This window comes from Trifolium pratense, linkage group LG6 (genome assembly GCF_020283565.1).
Source record: "Trifolium pratense cultivar HEN17-A07 linkage group LG6, ARS_RC_1.1, whole genome shotgun sequence".
NCBI classification, from domain to species: Eukaryota; Viridiplantae; Streptophyta; class Magnoliopsida; order Fabales; family Fabaceae; genus Trifolium; species Trifolium pratense.
Genome location: NC_060064.1, coordinates 45,926,533 through 45,954,223, shown reverse-complemented (window position 1 = coordinate 45,954,223; position 27,691 = coordinate 45,926,533). Strand labels below are relative to the sequence as shown.

At 30.2% G+C, this 27,691-nt stretch overlaps 2 protein-coding genes, 1 long non-coding RNA gene, 2 other non-coding genes and 1 pseudogene across 5 annotated transcripts; 5 read left to right on the top strand and 1 right to left on the bottom strand.

Annotated features, from left to right (window-relative positions):
* Positions 1-3,865: 3,865 nt before the first annotated feature.
* On the bottom strand, positions 3,866-4,333 carry LOC123892616. Its single transcript, XR_006803223.1, has 2 exons — positions 4,200-4,333; positions 3,866-4,047 (listed from the first exon to the last, which is right to left on the bottom strand). It is a non-coding gene; the product is annotated as an uncharacterized LOC123892616 (long non-coding RNA).
* A 5,379-nt stretch (positions 4,334-9,712) lies between these two features.
* On the top strand, positions 9,713-9,982 carry LOC123892400 (transcription factor Maf-like). Its single transcript, XM_045942185.1, has one exon. It carries the CDS (start codon positions 9,713-9,715, stop codon positions 9,980-9,982), a length of 270 nt encoding a protein of 89 aa, XP_045798141.1.
* Positions 9,983-16,307: 6,325 nt separating this feature from the next.
* LOC123893092 lies at positions 16,308-17,018 on the top strand (annotated as a pseudogene).
* A 489-nt stretch (positions 17,019-17,507) lies between these two features.
* On the top strand, positions 17,508-17,668 carry LOC123893354. Its single transcript, XR_006803458.1, has one exon. It is a non-coding gene; the product is annotated as a U1 spliceosomal RNA (small nuclear RNA).
* An 813-nt stretch (positions 17,669-18,481) lies between these two features.
* Positions 18,482-18,634, top strand: LOC123893407. Its single transcript, XR_006803502.1, has one exon. It is a non-coding gene; the product is annotated as a U4 spliceosomal RNA (small nuclear RNA).
* Positions 18,635-26,274: 7,640 nt separating this feature from the next.
* LOC123892399 lies at positions 26,275-27,470 on the top strand. The gene is made up of 2 exons (XM_045942184.1): positions 26,275-26,919; positions 27,216-27,470. The coding sequence occupies exons 1-2, from the start codon at positions 26,275-26,277 to the stop codon at positions 27,468-27,470; spliced, it is 900 nt and encodes a 299-aa protein (XP_045798140.1).
* Positions 27,471-27,691: the final 221 nt, after the last annotated feature.

Genomic DNA, 27,691 nt, shown 5'->3' with positions numbered 1-27,691 from the left:
TTATCAGTATTATATTCTTTATAGAACGTATAACCATTTTATCATGTTATGTATCAGAGTTATGTATCAGAGTATAAACACTTGTAATCATTTGTTGTTATTTTTTAATCAATTAAATATTTTAATATTAATAATTTCAATAATTTATTCATTTGAAAGTATATATATTAGTAAAAATTCAATTATTATAAACATATTAGTAAAAATTAAATTATTATAAACATAATGTTTTTTTCTTAAACTGCCTTCTAGGTTGTACCTATGGACAAATCCGTAGCAAAAGGTCAAAAAGCTCAACTAACACAATGACAGACGGCCAAAAATTCGTTGATAATCGTCGTACATAATGCACGGAGACAATGGCCGTCGGTCAAAGTAAGTTTTAGGGGTTTTAGGGTTCAAAATGAAGAGTGAGTAACCAACCAGTGTATCACAAACCTGATTATTGAAAATTTGAATAGCATTAGAAATCCTTTATAATTTCCACTATACCAAACAAAAAAAAATCACTGAAACTTTCACTTGAAGCTGATCCGCGTGAGAGAGTTTTTTTTTTTTTTTTTGAGAACTCTGTATTTTTTTTATTAGCGTGAGATAGTGTTTTTTGAGATAGTTTTTTTTACCATAATTACATGATTGCCACCGTATTTATGTTTACATAAATGGATATTATGGCCAGATATAAAAAGTTATGTCCATGTATTTTTCACTTCAGATAAAATTGAAACCTGATATAAAATGTACTTCATATATCTTTTAACATCAGGTATCCCTTCCACTGATGTAAAAACTATATAATAAGTAAAATTTGTAGTAGTGCAAATTACTACCCAAGAATCGGGTCCTTGTTCTTTAGTGAGAAAATTTTCATTTTCTAGCAAATTTCTTAATCATATTCATTCATTGGAGATGAGTGATTTTGATTTTTTTTTTTTATCTAGAATCATTCCCCTTCATCTTTTTTTGTATTTCTTTTCATCTATGTTATACACATATTTTATTTTTGTTTTTTTAATTTTTTTCGTTTAAGCGATTAAATTTTGAAGAGATCGAGTAATTAAATTTTGAGCAATGAACAAAAGAGAAAAATGAGCGTTGAATGCATAGTAATCTATATATATAATTCCTAGATAGTTCTCCTACTATCCATCTTAACCCTAATCCACATCACCCACTTACATCCAATTAAATCACACAATAATGCCACATCACTTCCTTATATTATATCATTCACATCTCTATTTTTTTTTTATATTATATCAATCTCATAATAAATAATAAAGAATTATGCTTCTCCAATTATCCAAAAGTTGATGTCACAAGATCTCATCTCTATTTTTTTCATAGAAACAACAAAGAGTTTATAATTTAGTCACACAAAAAAATACGAAGAGTGTATACATTATTGACTTAATTACATTATAATTGTAGAGAAAAGTGAATGTTATGCAAAAAGTTAGGTTATGAGATTGAAATATATAACCATTATCATTATCATATTTCATTCAATTTTGATGGTCCCTATTCATTCTCTATACATATAGGTATATATAATAAGTATAACAGTTACTTCTTTATCCATGCATACATTTCTATTGAGTTTAGTTTTTAATTAAAAAAAATCACTCTTTCAAACCAATGCTCCTATCTACCATGTATCTGCTATAGTAGCTGGAAAAGCAAATCTAAAGTTGAAAGTTCGAATTGTTCATGTGTGGAATGTAACAGACAAATACAAACCAAACTGAGGTTACGTCTATGAATATATTGTTTGTTGATGAAAAGGTGATGTACTATCTTGATATACTTATCACATTTTCACAAAATCTCTATTGATGTTTTTTCATTATTATTGACTTTTTCCCTTTTTTTACTTTGATCATCCAGTGTGATAAGATTCTTGCTACTTTGGGAAAGAGTTTGGTTTCAAAGATAAAAAAATTGGTTGAAGAAGGATCAACATATAAGGTTGAAAATATATTGGTTGGAGGAAGTGATAAGTACATCACTTTTATTATTATTATTATTATTATTATTATTATTATTATTATTATTATTATTATTATAATTTTCATTTTCACAACACTTATTGTTACAATTTATACGAATAATTTTTCAACATCATAATATAAAATACCACATAACACCTGTGCATCGCACGGGTGTGGGACTAGTTTACGGTAAAGAATGTTTGCTATACATGATCCAAGTGAGTGAATTTATAGATATTATTAAATAGATTTTATTAATTAACAAATATTTCAAAATACACGGGAAATAAAATAATTAATGGATTCTCTTTACTCAATTAACCGTCACACTACATGATTATCTCAATAGTGTTGGTGGTACCATTGAGTTTCGATAAAAAGAAAATAAACCACTATTTTTTTTATACAAATAAACTTAATTTAATTAATATACTAATAAAATTGATTTATACTATTTTTCCTTATCAGTTTTAATAATAGTTCAAATTTTGTATCCTTCGTTGTAATTTTAGAATATTAATATATATATATATATATATATATATATATATATATATATATATATATATATATATATATATATATATATATATATATATATATATATATATATATATATATAGGGGTTTGCTGATTTATTTAGACCCACTTAAAAACATGAAGGTCTAAATTAGCAAGGTGCACCTTTTCACTTTGGATAAAAAATCCTTGACATTTAGTTATTTTACACTAGAAAATTGAGGGTTATAGTTAGGTAAATTTTATTAAATGTTGTGCACCCATTTGCTAATTTACACCCACTTTTATAAAACAGTTTTATGTTTTTTTATTAGGAAAATGTTGTTTGAGAATTTTAAGGAAGGATAAAACATGTTTTGCTGTTTTTATTTATTTATAAAACTCCAAAATTGCCCTTTACTTTGAACTTATTTGAAATAGTGGAAGAAGGGTATTTTTAGTCATAATAGAAAATGTGCACCTTGCTAATTTAGAACTTAATGTTTTTAAGTGGGTCTAAATTAACAAACCCCATATATATATATATATATATATATATATATATAAAGAGAATACACGAGTTTTGGTGTTGACTTTTGATAATAGCAACAATACCCTTGATTTTTTTTAGTAGCAACCAAATCTTTTATTAACAAACTCACCATAACGTAAGGTATATCTTTTTTTTTGTTTTTAGAAGCAAAAATCTTTTATTAACAAACTCACCATAGCATAAGACATATTTTTTTTTTTTTTGACATAATTTATACATGACTGCCTGGCCTGCTAGTATGCATAAAAATAGAAAGAAAAATAATAATAAAGTTTATAGGAAGTTTAATAAAAAAAAATATAGAAAAAAAATATATGAATCAATACATAAAAATAGGAATAAAATAACAAACATTTGGTAGGGTTATTTTTATGTATATTAAAATTGCTCAAAACCTTACCACAATAAAAATTGCTCAAAAAATATTTTTTTTTAATATATTTATTAACATGTTATGTTGTTGGTATAATTATATGATTTTCCAACAGCTTTATAATGTTGCTGTTAAAATAATGTATTATTCCAGCAAAAAATTATGTTGCTACCAAAATTGTATAATGTCGAGCAATACACTATATTGCCACCAAAGCGTTAGTATATTATTAGCAGCTATACGTTATATCATTGTTAAAAATTAGCATTATTTGCAACGACAAAAACATATTGTTAGGAGAAGTTTTTTTTTCAGTGATAATTATTATATATTTTTTTGAATGAATGGTAATTAAATTGTTGAGAAAACATAATTTTATTACAACTACATAAATAAATTGCTGCTATATGTGTATTTTTTCAACAATTTAAATGTCGCTGCGAAAAAATTACCGTGAAATATCTTATTTCTTGTAGTGTAATAATAATATTACAGTCTATAACAAAAAAAAAAAAAATATTACAGTCCTACAAACCCCTTGCTCAACACAATACAAATCCTATTCACGCACTTATAATATGTACGGGGAATGGCCTTTGGACAATCATCGTCGGTAGCACAAGGAATAATAGCTGCAATGTCAAATAAGACAAAAGTAATGTTACTAAAAAGTGATATAATATATTTTTTGACAAAAAAAGTGATATAATATATTTTTTGACAAAAAAAGTGATATAATACTGTGAATATGATAAAGTTGAAAATAGTTTGAAAAATGACATACCACCATTGGCTACAACAAGAAACAAAGAAAGAAAGATGATGAAAGCATAAACAAACTTGAGAGTTTGAGCCATTTGCTTGTAATTAATAATTTTTTTTTTTTTTTGTATCAATTTATAGGTAAAAATTTCATGTTTTGTTAATTTCAATGAAATAGTTTGCAACATTTAGATACTGCAAGGAGTCATTTATAAAATTGGAATTTATGTTATTTCTTTAATCAATATGTCGTGTTTACCCCTTTATCTTAATGTTTACCAACCGCTGCCTATCATTGCAACATCCTCTTAAATATATTAAAATTAAAAAGGAAAATGTTAAACAGTGCCCGAGGGCACTGGTTAAGGATGCAAAAATAGTAATTTGACATTGAAATTTGTGCGATCAACTCCTCGAAAATTTAAAAAGTGTTCTTTTCATTTCAAAACTTTCTGTTTTTGGTTTTCTTAATCAGTGCCCGGGGACACCGGTTAGCATAACCCAAATTAAAATAGGAAAAATAAGGTTTAGGGAGACAGGGCCAAAAAGTTATGCAAACCAAGACGTATGGCCTCATTAAATACTTTACCTAAAAAATCCTATGGTGCCATTAGTGTTTTAAAAAATTGGACCGATCATCAAACCGGTGCAAATATTGAATCACTGGTTCATTGGTTAAATCACTGGGTAACCGATTCAACTTCTGAATGCAATGCAAGAAACTTAGAAAAACTAATTAAAATACATAGCTATCGATTAATCCTTTATATATTAAAACAAGAAACACTGTTCATCTCAATTAGGGCCAAAACTGCCCGCCCAAGTGCTCTTCCATCCCTTCAACTAATTCCTTTTTTTCTTTTTTTAATAAAAATGAATGTTTCGGTGCTTTTAATCAACATCATGTCATCAATTCACAAACACCACTTAAATAATTCATATGTTCCCTATCCCTCCCACCTTATTTATAAGCAATATTCAACTAAAAATTTTGGTCTTAAATATAAGCAAAAGTTACCTAAGTCAACTTTATTTAATATTATTCTTCCAAAAGTAGTCTCATTAATTGTTCTACTTTTTAACATGATTGTAGAGTCACTCTACTAGAGTCTCAATGCAAATTTAATACTCACTTCGTCCCAATTTGATTGACACAGTTGACTGTTTCACGCATGCCGATGCATAACTTTGACGATAAATATTTTTAATTGTATAATAGTAAAAATTATAAAAATTTGATATTTTGAAAATACTTATCGAGACGAATCAAACAACATCTTATATGCTTAATATTTATTTTGTTTATTAGTAGAAAAATAAGGTCAAAGCAACATGTGTGAATATAGTGCACAACAATCAATTGTGTCAATCAAATTGAGATGAAGGAAGTATATTATAAGATCATTTTAGTCATTGTAATAGAAATTTTACATAAAATCAAAATAAAAAAACTTTTTAATAAGTGTGCAAATTGATATATTTGCTTAATATTGAGGCCAGAGGGAGTACCATAAATGCAGCTTATAACCTCTAAAAAAATTATGCTAATTTTTACTTTATTCTCGGAAAAAATCCTCAACAAAAAAAGTTTCGGAAAAAAATCTTTGAAATTTTTTCGAGAAAAAAATTATTGAGTTATCTTGAGAGAAAACGTTTTGTTTTTCGGAAAAACTCCTGGAAAAATTTTCGGGAAAAAAGTTTCGGAAAATTTTCTAGAAAAAATCCTCAATTATAGTAATGGAGTTAGACTATGGCTACGTTTAGATTTTCGGAATAAGATGAAATGAAATAGAAAGAGATGGATTAGAATAATGTTTTGTTTGGATATATATTGTTTCATCTCATACCACTACTTACCTTTAATTTTATTCATCTCCTTTTAAAATATCCAAAAAATGAAGTGAATGATTTATTCTATTCCGCTAGATCTAATTCCACTCTACTTTATTCCACTCTGATTCATTCCATTATATTCCAGCAATCAAAATAGAGCCTAAGATTGTGTTTGACCTGCTAAAAAAAATAAATTGCACAAGATAACTTCAGTTGTACTGTATTTAATTTTAAAAATGTTTCTGATACTGGAAAAACTACGACCAATTGTGGATTAAAACCATATTTAAACTTTTACATAAAATATTTAAACTTTTACTGTAAAAAAAAATAAAAAATTTACATAATATATAATTATTAACTTAAAACACATTTTTATTCTTTTTCATAATCAATTTTATTTTTTTTGTTGATAAACAAAATGACAAAGTCATTGAAAACTCACACACACAAAGTGGAATAACCAGTGTTCGAACCTCAGTCATGATTTCATAATCAATTTTTATAAAAAAGATTATTGAAATATATAACTCCTCCAAAATTCACCCGTGCATGCACGGGTAGAAGAACTAGTTAATTAATTCTATAAAAGGAAAACCCAATTATGTTTCTATTGTAATTAAGCGCCTAGGATAATACTGGTCACTTAACTTTAGTAAAAACCTCATATAAAAATCTTGATTATCATTATTATTTTTATTAAAATTCATAGACATGGAAAAATCCAAAAAGAGACAACAATAAAAAATGATGAAAAAATTAGTTGAATGAATAATGCATCGAAGAAGTAACAGCACATTATAAATTAAAAATATAAAGATTTATTCATTTTTTGTCCATATCTCACTCATTTAGTACTTTTTTATGATAACAAACATTTAAATTAATAAAATGAACAACTTATCTAACTGCATGTTCAAGTGTGTTGGAATAAGAAACAACCTCAAAAATATTATCAAACACATTCTTATGATCCTCTACACATTATTAAGATTTAGGATAATCCTCTAGATTAACACAGTAGAAAAAAAAAATCAAAGTCAACATTATGTCCTTTGGGCATCGCACCAAGGCCAGTAAATGGTTGTTGACCCAAACTATCATCATCTTGACCCAGAAGAAGAGAAGAAAATAAGGATCGAGATGAAATATTTTCACTTTATTAGAAATATTGTAAACGTGAACACTGATTGATACAAGAGACGTAGAGGAAATATATATTAGTGTGTACAACGGTCATGTATAAATACTGAATAACAAATCCCTAAAACATAGACAAATTTCTTGATAAAATATGGTTGATTTGTTGGCTTATTTGTTACGGCTACACAGCTTTCAATCTTCAACCAACTTTCCATTAATTGTGTCACAATTATAGGGATTCTCTTTAAGTGTTGTTTGTGTCCCACACTTAATATAATTTTTATTCAATGACAGTTGTGTATTGCTAATACCCTCCCTCGAACGAGGCTGAAGTTGAAGGCAGAGTTTGGCCTGGAAGTGCATGAGAATAGCCTTTGACACTGGTTTAAATAATTAAGACTAAGTGTTATACGTTCCCTTTTCTATGCTCAATGTGATCTTAATGAAATTAGTGATATTTGGTACAGTGAGGGCAGGATGAGTCTGTGTAGAAGTGGGTGTTGGAGGAGGAGGGGTGGTTCCAATGATGGAGGAGGAATTGTTTGGATCGGTGGCCATAATAAGAATTGAAGGATGATCACGAGTTAAAAAAAAAACTAATAATAAATAAACTGGTGTTCCGTGATGATGTGAGGTATGTGAAAATTTGTTGGCATAGAGGGATGTTAAATATGATTGGAATGAAAAAGCTATCTTCGGTGATATGCTGGCTTTTGTTTATGAGAGATTTTAATTTGGTGAGGTATGGTAGAAAACAACAACTTTGGGAAAGAGAAGGTTTGTGAGAGGGCTGCGGCTCTGTTGTAGATAATTTAGGGTTTGGATCTAACCAAGGTTTCTGATACCATGTAAGATAGTTTTAGGCTTGTTGCCTTTCATTGATCTTGTTCTGGACCGAGCTTAGACGCTTGGAGAACTAGCCATCGAGCTTGTATAGCCGGAACAACCTCTAATGTGCGGACATATCAGGAATGCTCGGGGTATCAACGGTTACTTCTCTAGGACGTCTGTAACGTCAAACTCAACGGAATGATTAGCATTAACTGCTCATCGAGGCTCACTAGCCGTTTTCCGGCAGCCACTTGATGACCATTAATGCCATCAAGGGCCTTGGCCCTGCGCTGGGGGCTATATATACGTGATCCCATCTCACTTACAAGGTACGTATGATCTAGCATAAGAAAACCTTCACTCCACACTTAAACTGACTTGAGCGTCGGAGTGCCTGCAGGTACACAACTCCCCTCCACTTCAACAGGGGTAATCAAGAGCACAACGCCGGCGCGGTCGCATCTTCTGATCAGGCACGATCAGATCTCATGTTCATCTATATAATACAAGGCAATATCTCTTAGTCATAATTTACAATTACTACTAATTATTTACAATCAATACTAATAATAACAATAATAACTTTAGTCAACTATGAATATTCTAATAATTACCATTTTGGATATGACCACCGTCGTGCCAGGGAAAATAGAAGCTAACATTTCGTTTTTAAAGAGCTACCACATTTCATGATGATCTAGTTAATTTAGTTACTTTTCCTTCTACTAATTTTCCTTTTCTACTTTTATTTTTGTAAAAGAATTGGACATTAAAAAAATAGCTTTAGAAGCCTTTTAATTTTCTATTTTTCTATTTTCGCGTTTTTGTGTGTTGTTTTCTTGTTGAAAGCAGCCATGACAAATAATAATGCATTGGAATAGCTTTTATGCCATAGTTATGAAGACACAATAGAATGGTACGAAGAAATTCTGAAGACTTTTGTGTGTAGCTTGAATGATATGTTATAAAGGTTTGCTTTCAATTACTACAATACAACCGGTGATTCTACTATCATGATTTTAATATATTTCCTTCTAAAATAGGCATAACCAATACTTTAAATCAAAGTTGGATAAATTTTTTCAATAAGTTGATGAAATAACGAAATTTTACTATCATGATTTTAATATATTTCCTTCTAAAATAGGCATAACCAATACTTTTTGAAACATTTTTTTTTGAAACATTGATGACTCCAATGTTCGAAAAACTATAGACATTAAGGATATGCACAAGGAATTTAAAATAGAACGAAGTAAGCTTAACGATAATCTTATAAGACATATGTCCAAAATTAAAGAAAAAAATAGAAATTGATTTCATATTAAAAGCTTTAGACATGAGAGGTAATTAACCCATGGATAAAAAATTGAAGCAGTCAAACATAAATCGGAACATACTAGCTAGAAAATTAAGAGATGGTGGCACGTACTTGTTCCATTTAGCATTCAGTAATTTGTCAAAGTTTGACCATATAAAAGACATAGTCTTGGTCAATTTTGAACATATTTTATATATACACTCAAAAACCATTACGCAATGTGTACTTAATTAGTTACTTGTCTTAGACAATAAACTAACGTGTAATATGTCACATTCCTTCGCGTAATGACAAGTAAACCAAAAACTTGTTATATGACGAAAAGTCAAGCCTTGATGCTAAGTACTATAAAAATGTTTAAGGGGAAGGATTTATAATTTATAAGCATATGCCATAATATTTGAGAGATGGAACCATTCGTGATATTTATCGTAATAGCTGTTTCTGTGTTTGTCTTAGCTGTAATATTGAGTTTGTTGTGCCGAGCAATGGGAGTCCAGCCAGCATATGGAAGTGGTGGTGGTGGAGGTTTTGCCCATCACAATCACCACCATAATTTTCATCATCATAATGGAACAATGGGTGGAATTATTGGGGGTGCAGGTGGTGGGGGAGCATTTGACGGCGGCGGTGGAGGCGCAGCTGGAGGAGGAGCAGGAGGTGGTGGAGCATGTTGATTGTTGATTAATTAAGTTCTATGCGTAACAAAGTTTTTTCTTTATTTTTATTTTTTATGGAGGCATGGTGACATAGGTCTATAAATAGGAGGATTATTGACTAGTAGTAGATAGAGTATTATTATTTTTGTGACGGTACTTCTCATTCTTTTTATTTATTTCTCGATTGTACGTGTACACACTATGAATATACATATAATAATTCTTTGAAATCTAATTTGCTTTACTAATTATTATGCGGTAATAATAGATTTAATTAAGGTTCCGTTCTGTGAGTATAAGTCATTTGATAGGGACATTTTAAATTTTGTTACATATGAAATTTCAACCTAAGTCTTACTAGGCCCGATTTAAGTTAAGCGTCTCGCTAACCAATGTTTTTGGGACACTCTTTAAGTGTTCCATTTAAAAAAAAAAATTATTCAAAAAATTAAACAGTATAATTTTCAATGCGTTGACTTTACGCATTCCCATAAAAATTGTAAAAATTTTACTATTTAAGAGCTTAAAGAATACTAGTACCTCGAGGACACTCGTTAGTATTTGCCTATAAAGTTAATTGGGTTGCGTTGCATGTAAAACTGATATACTTTATGTCAAATTCGAACCAACTCCAAGTGTTGAGTGGCTTTGTGGGTTGGCATCATAATTTGTCTTCACATTTTTGCCTTCACATTTTTGCAACAATACTATTTTAACACAATTAATAACAGCTATGAATCTCGCAAGCACTATAAGAAATAAGGTTTTTGACTGTAATATATGTTATTGAGAAAAATATAAAGTTGCTGCAAAATATGTTTTTCTCAGCAAAAAATTATCGTGGCATGTCGTTGGTACGTTAAAAAAGTCATAAATAACCAGTTAATACAAATATACTATGACATTAACTTATACAATAGTTTAATAGAATATTCAGATAAACAATGACAATAACATACAATGCTACTTCATTTCTTCTAGTTCATAGCTCTCTACGGTGCAACCTGTTTATCTGTATAAAAAAGGAGTGGGATGAGACAGTCACTTCGTCTCAATGGATTCCTCACTACCAATCTAGGTGCAACTATCTCTTACGAATCATTTTGGATTCGATTATTAATTCATTACATTTGTAAGAATGACTTAATCATAATAGTAATTCTCTTAATAGAAACTAAAGATGTATAGTTATCTTGGTTCACTTTATAGAAAACTTCCGAGGTGAGTATATCTCGAAAGGTCCACTAGGATGTTCTCCTCTTAAGATGTTCTCCACTCAGGATCTTTTCCACTTAGGATGTTCTCCTCTACCCGTTGTAACATAGCTATGCCACGTTGGTTATTACTCGCATTATTTCCTTAACTTAACGGATTTCTACTAATGTACGGGAATCTTACTATAGTCAAATTTATATTGAATGGTGGTTTGGGTGTTAACCACTAATATACCCGTCTATTCTAGTTTCTTAGTGTTCTTAACAACCATCCCAGAGTATTTATAACTATCCTGAATATCCTGATTTAATTCTTAAGTCTAACTGATTTTAATACATGTACGAAAGTCTGTAATCATGGAATGTAGTTACTTATTGTTTTAATAAAATAATGTTCATGACAAAGGGTTTTTAGTTAAAATAAAATAGTCATTTTACCTTTCAACTATCAATCAACTTTAATCCATTTTTTTTAGATTTAAATTTTGTTTTATATGTACAATTTAATGGTCCAAATATCAACATTATTTCCTCAATTTTATTTCAACTTGAGAGAATCCTTTCTCGGTAACATACATTAGAGCTTTACACCCCCACGATCTTTAGTATATTGGGATTTGCTCCGGTCTGGAACAAGTGACATTTAGGGTCTGTTTGGCAAGCACAATAAGATAGCTTATTGCTTATTTTTGAACCCACTTGGGTTGGTGCATTGGTATTGGCTTGGGATCTGGGAGTGTGATCCTCTTGAGGTCTGAGGTTCGATTCTCTCTGGCGCCAATTTGGGTGGGCTAATTTAGCTTCTTCAAAAAAAAAAACTTATTGCTTATTTTATTAGCTTATAGCTTATTTTCTAGACACTATTGAGCTTATAGCTTATAATTTTTTCTTCCATATTTACCCTTATTATTTTATTTAAAAACATTTTTTATCTTTTATAATTTATTATGAATTAAATAAACTAAATATGCATTAGAGTCTCTGTATTCACTATTTATATAGTACGAATGAAAAAACAGTATTACGAACCATATATATGCTGTTTTTTTTACGCATCAAACATATATACATGTTTTACTAACCGATTTCTAGGTTAAATTAATAACTAAAATAATAGTAGATCCAATATGAAGTGGAAAAAATAATTTAGTTGTAACTTCAACTTAGAATAATAAAATATGTACACGAATTTATAACTTGTGCTTTTAGTTTTAGTAATTTAATAATCAAAATTGATAAAAAATAAATATAAAAGACATATTTGAACTTTTTATTGTGTTGAATATATTTTATTGCTATATTTTTTTTATTTATAAAATCTGAAAAGAAAATATATTTATAATAAATTTAAATCACTGAATTATAAGTATTTTAAATATTAACTTGATATAAATTTTAGGACAAAACTTACATGCATTTCCATAGATGCATTTCTTACTTTTCCTCTCACAAAGAGGTGGTTTTTTTATTAAAAAATAATTTTCTTTTATTTTTTTAAAATGAAAAAACACAAATAACCACGTCTTTGTGAGTGGAAAAGTAAGAAATGCATGTATGGAAATGCATGTAAGTTTTGTCCTAAATTTTATTATGAATCAAGAATGTCCTTTTACTTATCAACTATCAGTCATCAATCACCAGCCATAAGCTAAAAGTTAACTTCTCAGTCATCCGCTATTTTTGTCAAATAGAACCTTAATAAAATTGTTCTAATTTTAAACACCATGGCTAAGATATGCGGGTTGCGCTCGACTAATTCCAATACATAAAATAATTTTGATTTTCCTCTCTCTATTATGAAAGACTAGATAAGAAATAAAAAATAATAATGAAAGGTTGGTAAAAGAAAAATGAATTATATAATTATTAGCAAAGGTATTCTATGAGATCTATTCTATCAGCCAAGGGACAAATATTATTCATCCTTGTACTTTAAAGAAATTTAATAATTATACTAATTTTAAATTGAAAGGACTTATTGCATAATTATTAGAGTTGCTGTAAGGCCTCATTCTGACCAAATTATCCCTAGTTAGTTTTGGAATTATGTTCCAAAATGGCATTTTTTTTTATAAATAAAATGATATTTCGAAAATTACAATCCGAAATTAACTAATTTTGGAATGTACATGATAAAGTGACTTTTTTTTCTTTCAATTTTTTTTTTTGTTATATTTTGGAAGTTACCATCCGAAATTAACTAATTTTGTATTATAGAATCCAAAATTAACTAATTTCGGAACTTACGCTCCGAAATGATCATTTTATTTTCAATTTTTTTATATTTCGGAAGTTACAATCCGAAATTAACTAATTTTGGAATGTACGTTCCAAAATTAGGCGTTTTCAGATTGTATCATCCAAATCATCTAGATCCAAAAAAAAATCAGGGTTGTTTTTAGGTATTTGGGGGGCCTAAGAGCACTATGGGGGATAAAAAGTAATTTTCTAGAGCTTTACACCCCCATGATATTTAGTATATTGTGATTTAGTCTAGTCCGGAACAAGTGACATTTAATATAATTGTTCTAATTTTAAACACGAGACCTCTAAGATTTGTGGGTTGCGCTCGACTTCCAATACATAAAATAATTTAGGATTATGAAAGACTATATAAGAAATAAAAAATAATAATGAAAGGTTGGTAAAACAAAAATGAACTCTATAATTATAAGCAAAATTGTTCAATTAGATCTATTCTATCAGCCAAAGGGACAAATATTATTCATCCTTGTACTTTGAAGAAATTTAATAATTATTGTAATTTTAAATTGAAGGACTTATTGCAACAACATAATATTATTCGAGTTAATGACAATCTTCTCGCTTAATAAAAAGTTTGAATTACACGTACTATCATCCTCTCTTATGTTAAAATGTACCTTCTAGTCCATTTTATCATAAATAAATATTCTGATAGAATTTAATTTATCTTCATTGTCAGTGTAAAGTTATTTTACACATGCGTCCAATAATATACCAACACATCATGTATGATATTTAAAAACACATGATGTGTCACATTCATTAAATGATGTGGCAACACATCATTGGATGCATGTGTAAAGATTCTTTACACTCACAACACACAACAATTAAACTCTTAACCTTAAGTCACAATTTTATGTAAAACTTATTATTATATATTATATAAATTGTTAATATTCAAAAATGCCAACAAGGGTAATTTCGTTAGCTTTCAATACATGTAAATAGTATTCAAAAATGAGCCACAGGGTGGGAGGCATGACAAAAATACCAGTAGTAGTTTCATACGATGATTAATTTGAACATACCTTCACTAAAACGGTAATTAATCTCTCTCTGTAATTCCAAATTTAGTGGAGTTTGATTCTGTGGAAAACTAACTCGATTGCGGTCGTTTCGGTACCCGTTTGGTGAATTGTTGATCCAAATTAAGTTCTGTGCGAAGCTTTGAACTTGAGGCTCAGAAGTAGATTTTGTGCAGGTGAATTGTTTATAGGGTCAAAATAGTCACTTTGGGGGGCCTTGGAGGAAACAATGCAGGGGAAAAAAGCAATTTAATGACTCAAATTGAACGACTTCAAAATACACCTTGGCCATTAACTAGACAACAACCGTCCTCGTTTCTAACACTAACACATCAACTGTTAGTTGCACGAGGAGCGGAAAGGAACTTATTTTGAACAAAAGGTTTCAGTTTAGTTGGTTACAATAACATTTTTAACAACTAAAATTTGATGAAGTTTAATATGAATAAAAATGTCACAGATTATTTTCACTTGACTTCTATGTTGAATTAAATGATTGACTTAGACTATTGCGTCCAATTATCGCTGGGTATTAATGAGGGTCTTAAGTGGAGGGGTTGGCCCTAAGTTTTGTGTTGATAAAAAATTTGTGGATGATCTATATAATATAAGCTTTCAATCAAACGATAGATTTTATAAAATTTGTATTCATTATAGTAGTATTCGTACCTTGTACACGGTGAAAGACTCATAGACTTGAAGGATACCAATAGCAATTCTCACAAATGACACTTGTTACAAATTAATTGGCTTGACTTTTCAAACATCTCTATGTGAATATATGTGGTGCGAAATCTCGCGAGAAAATATTTCGCTACATTATATTGCTGAATAAATAATTTCCACATTAAAATAAGTATTATTTATGTATAAAAAAAAAGGAGTATTATTTATACTTTTAAAAAGTAACATACAAAGAGGTAACTAGTGCTCTTAAATATTTTTATACACGAGAGGTAATTAATTACTAGTGCTCCTAAGTAGATAGTAAGTTTTAATCAATCCCAAAGAACCTTGCATATGGGGGCCGTACTACGAACTTGAGATTCTCTACCGATAGACTAATCCGATAAGTTATAAGTGAATTTATTTATGTTATCAAACAAACACTTATTAACTTCAGGTTTTTCTTGACTTATTTTAGAGATTGTCGTGTTCTCATGAAGTGTACTTTTTGTACCTCATTGATTTACTGAATTTTCTCTTACATTTTTTCGCTTCTATTTTATATTCCCTCCGATCGCTATTATAAGCAAAAAATCACATTAAACTCTTTAAAAAAAGTAAGGTATCTCCATTGTGGATGCTCTTATATTTTGGGAAGAAGGGAGTAGTTGGTGTTGGTAAGACAACTTTTTACACTTTTAAGGTATTAAATGCACAAATTTCAAGACATAATTTTTTTTTAATATGCTTAAATATTGCCTTGGAGGCACTGTTTAGCATTTTCCATATATTTAATGGAGTCCCTAAATTAATCACAATGCCAATATGGGTTTCTAATTTCTAATTTGAAACTAAAGCTTCCCTTTAAGAGAGATATTTGATTGATTCTTAGTTTTATACACTACTAGGGGGTAAACCTTCGATTAAATATCTTGATGATACTTTTAGAATCAACCACGCTAGGCGTGAGGGTGGGTGTTGAATATGTAGTTTGTGTTGTTGGAATTTGTTTGAAGTCTCACATTGCTTAGGTTCCCGGGATGTGAAGTGTATAAATATGTGAGGACAACCTCACCCTTTGAGCTAGTTTTTGGGGTTGAGATCCAAGCATATTTATCAGATACATATATCACTGGCCTTTCCTATCTTGAAGATTTGTATATTTCATTGGAAGATCTTATCAATATGACATCAACACAAAAGGCTATTTCTCACAATAGACGTGAGAAATTCGTAGAAGAGTTGATGGATGGTTCGGTGAAAATTTTGGATGTATGTGGCATCACAAGGGACACCATGTTACAAATGAAAGAAAATGTTCAAACACTTCACTCTTCTCTTAGAAGGAGAAAGCGATTTTCATACATAGAAACAAGTGTAGTCGAATATAACTTGTTCACCAAGAAAATGAAACAGAATGTCACAAAGTTGATCAAATCTTTAAAACAAGTAAGTTTGGAGCTTCCTTGATTTTGAATCAAGATCAAGAAGTTGTTTCTGTGATAAGAGTTCTTAGAGAGGTCATAGTAATGAACATGTCTATCTTTCAATCCATTTTGTCTTTCTTGGTTGGTTCTGCATCAAAGTCAAAGGCAACCAAATGGTTCAAATTGACAAAGTTGATGCATAATATGGTAGCATCATCATGTGAAGAGAAGTTGGAGAATTTCAATGAATTGGAGTGTGTGGATGCATCTCTGAGAACCCTTTTAAGAGAAGGTTCTAGTGTTGCCAAGATGAAATTTGAGGCTATGGAGAATGCAATTGAAATGATTTTTTTTTTGAAGAAACTAAATTGAAATGATTGAAAATGGTTTAGAGAGTGTATTTAGGCGTTTGATTAAAACTAGAGTCTGTCTTTTGAACATCATGACTCAATAGTATGTTGAGTCATAATTTTATGCCCAAATCTTATACAGAATCCAAATTTTAAGGATTTGTTTAGGATTGGATAATTTTGTCTCAATAACTCTTGTATATACATATATAGTATACAATTCAGTAGTCATTCTATCAAATACAACGAAAAATTTATGCTCCATATCTTTGACATATTCTGTTCAAAGCCATAAAAATGAAAAATCAAGAGACTCAACGGCTAGTTTCCGCAATGTCAGGTTTCAAATCACCACATGATGCTGATAGATTAAGCGCACAGTCCGGATTGGCCCATACCGACACTTTTTGGTTGTATGCTACTCTGTTGTGTGCATGTTTCTGGTTTTTTATTTTGTGAAATCATGTTTCTGGATTTCCTAATTGTTTTGTTTGAACTAATAATTACATCTTATCTAAGTCCCACATTGGAAGTTTAATAGTCATTGGTTTTAAGCATGTGTTATAAAATAGAAGTGTGTGATACATTGCAACATACTTACCTGGATGGGGTCAATGGGTGATCATGTAGGCCCATGGCCTAGGCAAGTGACCTCCATTGCACTTTGGAGGGGTGCTAGCCTAAGGTCTACCCAAGTGGTGGAGCCTACATCATAATTTGTTGTTGTGGGGGCCTGCGTTCGCGCGGCCCCTCCCAATTTAGTTTTAAAACTCTTAGGATTAAATACTTTGTATTTTTCTGCAACTTAGACAAGAGGATCTAAGTTTCCTATTTCTAATTTGTTGTAATGTGTATAAAAAAGGTAATACATTTTTTGCATAATTCAAGGATTGGCTAGGGACTTATTATCACATTACACTTACAGTTATAAATGCCTCTAGAAGAAAAATTGAACAGACATGTACATGGGAAAAAGCTGTGATAGTTTATGAAAATATTAACTTGGTAGAAAAATTGATCCGAGAATCAAACAAAAATTGATGTCTAGTGCATAAGATCCAGTGCATTCTATCTTTAAAGTTTCCACTTAGAATTGTTCAGGATATGATTGATGCACCAAACAATGTCTTAGCACTACCAATTTAAATGCTGCCAATTCAAAGTATGACGTATAAGTCTTACAATTTACAAGTGTCTTTTGATTCCATCTTATGATAACTTTGTTGCTTCTGGACTCTAAATTCCAAAATTATTTTCTCCCTCTTATGTTTATTCAGTGTAACATACTCTTAAAAGTCTTAAAAAATCTATTCTACTAACATAAGGTCTATAATAATCTTATGTTTACATAAGGAATTAGAGAAATCTTATTTGCTTGTCTTAGTTCCTCCATAACTTCATAATCCCACACTTGTTTAAGCCAAAAAGTGATGAGAAGATTCAAAGTCCCACATTGCTTATAAGAGAAATAAGATGAATATGATGTTATATAATTTTTTTTAAAACTTGGTATCCGGTCTTATGACATGATGTTATATAAATTGAAACTTAGGCTATGAGAATAAGCATCTTTGCGCTTGGGGCAATGACACACTAATGAGGTACTAATCGAGGCGCGTCTATTGCTGGTTGAAAACTATATCCAAACCCTCTGGAAGGACTCCCTTCGGGGTTAAGTCCTACAATTTTAGTTCAATCTTTTTTTTTTATTCTGAAAAATAAATATTGTTAACTTTTAATCCCTGTATTGAACTTTAACCTTTACAAGCAGTGTATTAATGTAATGGGCTATCAGAAGAGACCGGAATACAGTCAAGATGCCTAACTGGTACTCAACACTGATGATATCTCGAAGTAAATCTATTTATTAATTAAATAACTTTAGTGTATATACATAAATTATTTGGTTACGAGTTTAATTATTGTAAAGTTATTTTACATGCATCTAATAATGTGAATTTAATTAATTATTTTACACATGCATCCAATAATATGTGAGTTTAATTAATTATTTTATATCGTCGGTGTAAAGTTATTTTACACATGCATCATCCAATAATGTGAGTTTAATTAATTATTTTACACCGTCGGTGTAAAATTATTTTACACATTCATCAATTATTTTACACCGTCGGTGTAAAGTTATTTACACATGCATTAATTATTTTACACCATCGGTGTAAAGTTATTTTACACATGCATTAATTATTTTACACCGTCGGTGTAAAGTTATTTTACACATGCATTAATTATTTACACAGTCGGTGTAAAGTTATTTTACACATGCATCATCCAATATTGTGAGTTTAAAATTTTACACCGTCGGTGTAAAGTTATTTTACACATGCATTAATTATTTTACACCGGCGGTGTAAAGTTATTTTACACATGCATTAATTATTTTACACCGTCGGTGTAAAGTTATTTTACACATGCATCATCCAATAATGTGAGTTTAATATTTTACACCGTCGGTGTAAAGTTATTTACACACACATTAATTATTTTACACCGTCGGTGTAAAGTTATTATGTGAGTTTAATTAATTATTTTACACCGTCGGTGTAAAGTTATTTTACACATGCATCATCCAATAATGTGAGTTTAATTAATTATTTTACACCGTCGGTGTAAAGTTATTTTACACATACATTAATTATTTTACACCGTCGGTGTAAAGTTATTTTACACATGCATTAATTATTTTAGACCGTCGGTGTAAAGTTATTTTACACATGCATTAATTATTTTAGACCGTCGGTGTAAAGTTATTTTACACATGCATCATCCAATAATGTGAGTTTAATATTTTACACCGTCTGTGTAAAGTTATTTTACACATGCATTAATTATTTTACACCGTCGGTGTAAAGTTATTATGTGAGTTTAATTAATTATTTTACACCGTCGGTGTAAAGTTATTTTACACATGCATCCAATAATGTGAGTTTAATTAATTATTTTACACCGTCAGTGTAAAGTTATTTTACACATGCATCATCCAATAATGCGAGTTTAATTATTGTGCACCTTCGATGTAAAGTTATTTTACACAAATATCCAATTAAAAGAAATAAGTAAAAGATTTTAATAGAGATTAGAAACATTTTCTTAGAGTGACACATCATCAAAATGCTTGCCTATGAGCAACTCAACCTTCCTTTTACCCACATCATCACAATGCTTGATTATCTTTTAATTGAATTTTTCATTTTTCATTTAGGAACCAATTAACTATGCAATGAAGGGAATTCCAATAGTATTAGACACACTTTTTTTTTTATTAGTAAGAATTCCAATAGTCATGAATATTTTGTGGTTATATAAATCTTATATATTAGTTGGTCTCTTTTAATTTAATTTTTCATTTTAGAATTCCAACAATCATGGAAATTATAATATTAGTTGGTCCATTGTAAGAAGTTATATAGTGATAATTTGATATATTGATAATTAAAATTAAAATGATTTAATTAAAAGAGATGATGAAAATGTTTTTTAATAGTGATTGTAAAGTTTTCTTATAAAGTGCCACATCATCACAATGCTTAATTATGAGTAACTCAACCTTCCTTTGTAATAAAAGATTCAATAATTAAATGATTAATAGTAATGAGAGAGAAAAATAAATAGAATAGATTCTTATATATGTGTTGTGTATAATTTTATCACGAACAATATTGAGACGAGTCACCATATTCAGGAGAGTCAATGATGTTGTTCTGGTAACACTTTCTTTATGACGTACCTAGCTTGTGAAAGGTGAGGATGGTATTTTACATACTCATAAATTGATATTTGTTTGTATTACTTTTTCTGAAACATACTCATAGATTGTTTGAAATGATTATGAAGGACCCGCGTGCCTTGTTAACTACTCATGCTTTGGTATGGAAAACTTAAGAATTTAATTTATATGCACTGTCGGTGTAAAATTATTTTGTATATGCGTCTAATAATAAACCGACACATCATGTATGATAATTAAAAACACATGATATGTCACATTTATTAAATGATGTGGCAACGCGTCATTAGATGTATGTCTAAAAATAATTTACACCGACGGTGCACAATAATTAAACTCAAAACTTAATTACTCATGCCGATCAATTTTTGTTAGGGCATAATTATAAAGCTAGGAATCCTAACAATAGCATAGTAGTGAACGTGTGATGTACTTTTTTATTTTTTGAATGGCAAAAAAATGTGTGATGTACTTAATTAACCTAAAAGTGTGTTGTTCTTCTTTTAGTTATCATATCATCCTTATGTACTTCTTGTACATAATGTTGTGCTTAATAAATTTATTTGCATTTCAAAAAAAAAAAAGTTATCATATCATCCTAGTATACTTTCTTGAGTCTGAATTATCGGTACAACATGCAAAAGGAGTAGAATTGCATGGACATTACATTTGATATACCTATGTACAGCTTTGATGATTTAGTTTATCAAATGTACTTTTTGTGTGTTTGTTTATACCACTTGAATGAATTAGAACTTATCTCACCCCATGTTTTTTACTTATTTTTCTTTAATGAATTATACGCAGGGTCTTGTTGGGAATAATGCCTAAATATCTTTTTTGGAAGATTTTATATTTAAATATAGTTTTATATTTATATTTGAAATAAAATAATATTAGGGTTTATGATTTATATTTCTGTTTAGAATATTTAAGATTTGTTTAGAATTTATTATAGGATTAATTTTGTTTTAAAAATATATGATTTGTTTTTATATAGCTCTATATATAGAGCCATAAGCATATGAATAAAATAAGAACTTTACTATTCTTCATATAACCTATATTTGAGGAGAGTTTTCTCCATAAAATTATATCCCACCAAATTCCGCAATAACAAAACACACAAAAAAACCATATCAGTGGTATCAGAGCGCTAAGGTTCAGATCTGTGAAGATGGAAGACGATGATGAAGACGAAGAAAAAGAAGAAACCATGAAATCAACAACCCATAACCTTGACTGCATCTTTATTATGAAGATGTGAAAAAGAAGAGAAAAACAATCCATAACCATAACCTACACCTTTCATACGTTATATGCGAGATGGTTTCATGTATTATATAACTCATAACCATAACAAATACATGAAAAAAGCTCAAGTCTCATATGAAGTTGTAGAAAAACCATAACCATAACCATAACCTGCATCTTTCATATGTTATATGCGAGATAGTTTCATGTATTATATAACCCATAACCATAACAAATACATTGAAAAAAGCTCAAGTCTCATATGAAGATGTAGAAAATAACAACATCCATGGGTAACATCCTATTGTTACAAGAAACATACTCATTCGTAAAGAATGTAGATGAATAAAAGAAGACAACAACAACAAAAACAAAAATCAACATGAATCTCACGCTGGATACAAGACAAAGATATTCAGTCGAGGATGAGTGTTCAAAAAAAAAAGGTTTTTTCAACTCAAATCTCAGGTTGGATACAACACAAAGATATTCAATCAAAGAGGAGGCTTGAGAAACAAAAAATAAAATAAAATTTCAGCGCAAATCTCAGATCGGATACAACAAAAAGATATTCAGTCAAGGAGGAGTGTTGGGAATAATGCCTAAATATCTTTTTTGGAAGATTTTATATTTAAATATAGTTTTATATTTATATTTGAAATAAAATAATATTAGGGTTTATGATTTATATTTCTGTTCAGAATATTTAAGATTTGTTTAGAATTTATTATAGGATTAATTTTGTTTTAAAAATATATGATTTGTTTTTATATAGCCCTATATATAGAGCCATAAGCATATGAATAAAATAAGAACTTTAGTATTCTTCATATAACCTATATTTGAGGAGAGTTTTCTCCCTAAAATTATATCCCACCAAATTCCGCAATAACAAAACACACAAAAAAACCATATTAGGTCTATCCTAGCTAGGACTAGACTGGGTAGTAGTATCGAGGTGTTTGTTAATAAGAATAAAGGGGATAATTATTCTTCTCGTGAGCTTAGTTTAGCTGGCAGGGACATTGCACTATATGTAAAGAAGTCGGGATTCGAACTCCGTACACTCCACTTATTCGCCTTTAAGGTGAATTTTGGAGAATTATTTTCTCACATATGCTAGGTTGTTCGTTGAAGTTTATTGGAGCATTTTAATGTTTAAATGGAGTTGTAATGCTTTGCTTTTATTTCAAATTATTATGAATAAAGTGGACAAATGTAAGGCTCTATGAAGTCAATATATTTTATTTTAAATTGTGAAATTGAATTGTTATTTGTGTTTTTTTTATAGGCAAAATATTATTATAAGAGAGTATAAGGTGTAATCTCTTACCAAACAAAACCAAAGATTTAAATGCTTTGAAAACATACAATGGGATCAATACACCAATTTGGAAAAGACAATGGAGTATGGCGACCAGAGCGACCTCTAAACCAAATTGAAGAAACAACTTTAATGTTTTCCAATAAGGAGGAGGTATTAGGAATCTCTTTGTTGGAAATCACATTATTTCTAAGTTTTAAAATACAATTTTTTTGAACAAAGTTTTCAAATACACTAAGTAGTAGTTAGCCAAATCAAATGACGAACATGATTTCCTTTTTTTCATTTAACTATGTTCCCAAAACATAAGAAATGGTTCCAATCTTCCAATCCTGGCGGCATACTTTGGCCTACCCACCTAAAAATATCTTCCCACACACCTTTAGTAAAAGAGCATTGGAAAAAGAGATGGGAATAGTCTTCGCTTTTCAAAAAGCATAAAACACAAGGAATATAATGAGAATTGGACAAAATACATCTACGACAAAGCAGTGCCCTCGTTGGTAATTTTTGTAATAATTAGAAGGGACATCATTCTTCCAAAGCTTCTGGATTGCCCCCAAAACATTATAATCTAAGATCTCATAGTTCCGGGAATGAAGCAATACATTATAACATGATTTTACAGAATAAAGACCAACTAATTCCGGCTTCCACCTCCACCTATCTTCGCTTTCTGGATGAAGAGAAAAAACGTTTAATAAATTCTGAAGCTCAAGAAGTTGAAGATTTTCGCTATCAGTCAAAATCTCACGCCATTTCCTTGACCATAAATGAGTCTCCCCATTCAACATCAACCTATCCGATCATAACATCGCATCTTGATTTGCTTCTTTAATAAAAAGATTAGGGAATAAATCACTAAAACTTTAATTTCCGAACCATTTAATCTTCTAAAAACCAATGTTATATTATATCCAGAGCCAACACAACAGCTCACACATTTGCTTTAAGCCAATCATCCTCGCCCCCGCTTCCAATATCTAACACATTAGGGGTGCACAGAATAATCGGTTATAATGCAAAATCCACAACCACATCCAAATCCAATCTTAAAAATCCAGTTAATTCTAAAATGAAATTTAACCAATCCATTTACATATGGTTGGTTATCCAAATATAAAAACCGATTATTTAACCGGATATCCATATCCAAAACTAATTTTATTATTTTTTTTTAAAAAAAATCAATAAACCAATATCTTAGTTTATTCTCTGTTAATGTTATCTGCATAAATCAAAATCAACAACCCCAATTTCATTCATTTGGAGATTTCACAAAATTGGAAAAAAAATATAGATTCATTCCATGAGATTTGAAAATACACAACAAAAAATTGATATAACCTGCAAAATTAGAGAGACAGAGAGAGAGGGAGAGAGAAACAGAGAGAAAGTGAGAGCAAGAGAGTGAAGGAGAACGGAAAGTGATCAAAACGCGCCGACGGACGTGGCCGGAGTCACGGCGGCAAGCTTCCATCCCTTTCATATTCTTCTTCGATTCGATTTCCAATCATGTACAAAATGCAGATCTGAAATACTAGAGAGGAAGAAACACACGCAGAGTGAGAGAGAGAGAGAGAGAGAATGAGACGGTGGAGGCGCAACTATGCCGAAAAAGATGAACATAGCGCTCACGGCGGTCGTGGCCGGCGCCGCAACGGCGATCCCCGTTCTTTCTTTCTCCGTTTTGGTGTTTCAGTTTTTTTTCATCATTATATTTATATATTTTTCCCAGTTTATATATTTATATTTTTATATATTCCTTCCTTCTTTTTTATTTTTTAAAAAAATTTGCATTTATATTTTTTTATATGCATTTTTTTTTTAAATTTTTTTTTTGACAATAAGCACGTGAAGAGATTTAATAAAGAAAAAAAAATGAATTTGGAGGATAATTGGTCCCAAACCAAAAAATAACTAGTAACTAGATTTAAAATTGAATTTAAGAAATATCCGGTTTTAAACTAAATTTGATAAATAACCAATTTAAAAATTGGATTTACAAATTTAACCGGTTACGTAACCATAATCATATTTATAACTAGTTTGATAACCGGTTTTAAATAAAATGTGGATTTGGTTATGGATATTAATCCAAAAAAATGGTTTATAAATGGTTTGGTTTTGGTTTTGGAGAAAAACCGACCATGCACACCCCTATAACACATCCTTCCACCATATAAAATCCTTAGACCCATTCGAAAATCGTTACCCCACCCAACATTCTCGTGGGTAGGTGATCGTATCTAAAATGCAACAAATTAGTCCACACCGCTTCTTTATCATCTAAAATGTATGATTTGACGATTTGTTAGATTTATAATTTTCGATTTTTAATTGTTTAAATTGTGCAATGTAATTTGATGGTGTTTAATTGTTGTATGAAATCTTTCCTGTGAAAATTGATGGTGCTTATAAATTATTGCACATAATTTTAATCACAATTGGTATATTTGCCATAGTGATTGAAAATATTGTCTTGACCTGAAAGGTCACATGTTTGAATTCTAATCAAGACAAAATTGTACTATTTTTTAATAAAAATTGCAAGATAAAAGTGGAGGGAAAACAAATTAGGTTTAGAGTTTTTTAATAATAATTATACTTTTTCTCGTATTTGTGTGGATAAAAAATTATTTCACGCCGCAATGGCTGCATTCATATCGCAGCGACCACAATGACCGCAATCACAACATCTGCAGTCGCAACTGCATCCACGACCGCGACCGCAATCGCAATTTAAAACCTTGATAGTAGCAAACTAACTATCCCTCGGGCTTCCCAGTTTAATTTGTTCATTAAGTATCTGCAATTTACGAGTAGTAGTAATTAATCAGCCAAATTACTGGTAAGTGTAAGGTCATACTAGTATTATTACCTTTCCTATGCTTTGTTGTGACATTTAGTCATTTACTATTCCATTTTACAACCATTGAATCTTTAAGTAACAGTCAATACAAACTTAAGCAATGTTACACATTCTCCTCTTTTAATTTCTATTTAGTTCGTGTTTGATATCAGCAAAGCAACCATGGCTTCTGCTACTCAAACAGAGGAGCATGTGCAGTTGAAACTTCTTGTTAATGAAGAGAGTAATAAAGTTGAATTGGCTGAAGCAGGGAAGGACTTTGTCGACATTCTCTGTAGCTTCTTAACAATACCATTAGGAACCATTGCTAGACTTTCGCAGAAGGATTCAAACATGGGACCTGTCACAGTTGGTTGTCTTAACTCACTTTATCAAAGTGTGTCAAATCTTGACGAGTGTCTGTGGACAAATACAAACAAAGAATTGTTGTTGTATCCGAGGAACTCATCCGAAGAATATTGCAGTACACTTAAGTTTAACATTGATGATCTTGAGTCCACGGAATACTTCATGTGTGGTAACAAATACTGTGGTCGGGAAAATCGTCATTATTATGCCGGACATGGTTATATTCTGAGCACATCTGCATATCATGAATGTCCGCGCTGTAAGAGTCATTGCAACCGTTCGATTTTCCTGAAACCTTACTGCAAAGGATTTGTTAACAGTGTTGCTACTTTTGTCATTACTGAGGATTTAACTATCATGCCGAACTCCATGGTTCATACAAGCTTTTCTCTGCTCCAGAATTCTGGAATAAGCACAAGTTCTGCAAAAGAAATTACTGTCAATGTCACTCAAGAAAAGGTTTTTTTATTTCCTTGTTCTGTTTTTTATATGACTTTTTATTGTTTATTGCTTTCTCTGCATACACAGCTTTTCAACATTTCTTCAATACTCCCTCCGTCCCATAATGAGTGTGCCAGTTGACTGTGTCACGCATATCAATGCAAAACATTGACGATTAATATTTTTAATTGTATAGTAGTAAAAAGTTATAAAAATATGATATTCTGAAAATGACTCGGTCATTTTGGGAGGGAGGGAGTATAATTCATTTTTAATTGACTATTATAACTATAACTATAATTATTACTATTCAGGTGCTGGATATTTTAAAATGTGCTTTGGTTTCTAAGTCACCTATGACTGATGTGTTTCTAGGAAAGAAACCGTCCATAGCGAGACATTTGTTTTTCCCTTGTAATTTTGATAACAGTAGCGATATTCAATTCACGCTGCAGTTAGTTATAAGAAAATCAGATGGAAATATATTGTTTGCTCATGGAGAAAAAGACTTTGCAGATTTACTATTAAGTTTTCTCACATTTCCCTTGGGAGGTGTTATACATAATTAGTTAGGAAGATACAGTTTTCGGGGCTGGATTGGTCGGGGATATAGTTCTGTGAGCAGCATTGGTCGATTGTACAAGAGCATATATGAATTAGATGTGAACAAATATCTGGTCTCAAAAGAAGCAATGGAGAGGCTTGTTGATCCTTGCTTGGACTCAGAGTTCAAATCAAGCAAGAATATTTTACCAATAAAAAATCCGCGAGATCATTTTTATTGTTATTA